Genomic DNA, 2428 nt, shown 5'->3' with positions numbered 1-2428 from the left:
TTCAAAATATTTATTGAACAAAAGAATAAACATAAGCCCCAAAGAAAATATGACAAACATTATACATAAAATGTAATTTTCCCCTAATTAATATAATGGCTTTCTGTTCATGGTTTACAAAATGACTGATATTTCCCTTCTATCCCTTTGTGCCTGTGTGTATCCAGCAGAAATGTTCTTAGCTCTGGCTACGGACACACAGAAACTTGCTATCGCTGATTATGTTCAAATGTTTATTTCCTTTCCCCAGAAGAAACCGGGGGACTGTCACTGTCTGGATTGATCACAGGACAGATACTCAGGGAGCTCTGATCATCTTGAGTTTCACGTTTATGAGAAAAAAATGGACGCAGAGGCTCGATAACAGGAATGTCGTTGAACGTGTAGATATGGCACCCATCACTAACATTATAAAAGGAAATGGACCTCATACCTACATCCAGGTAAATCCCCACTCTGTGCAACTGGGGACTCACCCAGAGAAAAGTCAAAGGCATAGTGCTGGCGGCAAAGATCTGTCCTTTTCTGGAACCCACAGTCCAGAAGCCGAGTTCTGAAGAAAGCACAATGTCCCCCTGCCGATTCACAGACTCCTTGCAAATGCCCACATCCCATATTTTGCTGGTGCCCACATCCACCTCCCAGTAATGGCGGCCAGAAGTGAAGCGAGAGGTCCCCAGGACACACAGTGCAGAGCTGAACCTTTCAGCCTGCTCTCTCCTGTTCTGCTTGAAATCCCCACATCGGACGCTCCTCAGGTCTTCAGAAATGGTAAGATAGTTGCTGGCTGTGTCCACGTCCAAGGTCATATCCACTGTGGAAAGAAGAGCCAGTAGTTCAGCAAAGACACACACTACAGACTCCCTCTGCCCCTTTACTGCAAACACTGAAATATATTGTTCACTTTTACTTCTTTTACTCTACTTTCCCAAATCAAAAATTTCCTGTTTAGCTGCCTGATAAGGTCAAATTTTATGTATAAGAATGCATGAATATAATAACTACAACATATCCACCTTATTCATAGTAGAAATTCCTTTTGAATTAAGTTATTGCATAATTTGATAAGCATTTTTTCCATTGAATCCATAAGATACATGAAGGGAAAGACAGTCACTATCGCTCCAAATGACTGTACAAACTTGCAGGTTCCATGAAAATCTATACCCAAAGGTGAAGTTCTATACTGCTGTTTGTGAAGCATAAAAGTTGTAGATGACAGACTTCTGCTAACGCCCATATTTAAAGAAATGTTTGAAAGTTGTTTTTCCAGTGCTTTTTTTTTTTGGGACAGAATTTCGCTCTTGTTACCCAGGCTGCAGTGCAATGGCACAATCTCAGCTCACTGCAACCTCCACCTCCTGGGTTCAAGCAATTCTCCTGCCTCAGCCTCCCGAGTAGCTGGGACTACAGGCACACGCCACCACGCCCAGCTAATTTTTTGTATTTTTAGTAGAGACGGGGTTTCACCATGTTGACCAGGATGATCTCGATCTCTTGACCTCATGATCCACCCGCCTCAGCCTCCCAAAGTGCTGGGATTATAGGCGAGAGCCACCGCGCCTGGCCTCCAGTGCTTTTTATGGGTTGTGGAAGGTCGTGTAGATTCCTTACCTTGAAACTTCTTCATCCTTGGGTTCATCCTTAGAATAGATTTCAGCTTGGGCTCTAGTTCCTTGATGATGGAAATCAGTGCCCTCAGCTTGTACTTGGGCTTGATGTCATTCTTCTGAGAGGCCACGGTGCATAAGGGGCATAGTACACCTTCCCCATGGGGCTCCTTCTGCAGTGAATTGACACATTGGAGGCAGCAGGCATATCCACATTTCAGTTGCACCGCTTCTTCAAGATCATTTAGACAAACAGGACATCTAATTACTTGTTTGAAGTGTTCAGCCATGGCAAATGTCTACAGGAAAAAAAATGAGCATGGTATTAGAATTTCCATGAGCTCAATGAACAGCTGATAGTGCTTGGGACCTTTTGCGTTTACATGCAGACAGGTATCATTGTATGATACTTACAGTCACTACCACTAGTGACAAAGAGACAACATAAATACAAATGTAAATGACTTGAGGCCCTGAACTTCTAATATCTGCAATACTCATTGGAACAAAAGGCGTGATTCGGTGAAAGACTTTGTGTTGAAATAGTAAAGGGGTCTCCCCTGAGCTGTTTGATATGGTAGCACCTGAAATGGGACTTATCCAAATGGAGATGTGCTGTGAGCAAAATACACTTTTATTTTTGAAGACATAGAGAATGAGAGACATAGAGAAAAAGAGAATGTGAACTATCTGCTTGAGAAGTTGCTCACATGTTGAAATGATTACATTTTGAGTAAATTTAATTTGAGTCATGAATTTTACATTAGGCTTGTCTCATTATACTTTATGCGACTACCAAAAAATAAATTTACAATTAC

The 2428-nt window shown here is 41.9% G+C and overlaps 1 protein-coding gene across 1 annotated transcript; it reads right to left on the bottom strand.

The window, feature by feature from the left end:
• Window positions 1–233: 233 nt before the first annotated feature.
• Window positions 234–1900, bottom strand: LOC108316585 (ret finger protein-like 4A). The gene is made up of 2 exons (XM_017546517.2): window positions 1615–1900; window positions 234–814 (listed from the first exon to the last, which is right to left on the bottom strand). Exons 1-2 carry the CDS (start codon window positions 1898–1900, stop codon window positions 234–236), a joined length of 867 nt encoding a protein of 288 aa, XP_017402006.1.
• Window positions 1901–2428: the final 528 nt, after the last annotated feature.

Source organism: Cebus imitator, unplaced genomic scaffold (genome assembly GCF_001604975.1).
Source record: "Cebus imitator isolate Cc_AM_T3 unplaced genomic scaffold, Cebus_imitator-1.0 Scaffold190, whole genome shotgun sequence".
Classification (NCBI taxonomy): Eukaryota; Metazoa; Chordata; class Mammalia; order Primates; family Cebidae; genus Cebus; species Cebus imitator.
The sequence above is the reverse complement of the archived record's forward strand: the minus strand, read 5'-3'. Positions and strand labels throughout refer to the sequence as shown.

Excerpts from the sequence above, each read along its gene's own strand:
- LOC108316585 (XM_017546517.2), bottom strand. The coding sequence starts at position 1,900 with ATGGCTGAACACTTCAAACAAGTAATTAGATGTCCTGTTTGTCTAAAT. Across the intron at positions 815-1,614 it reads AAGGATGAAGAAGTTTCAAG|TGGATATGACCTTGGACGTG; the intron begins GTAAGGAATCTA and ends TTCTTTCCACAG.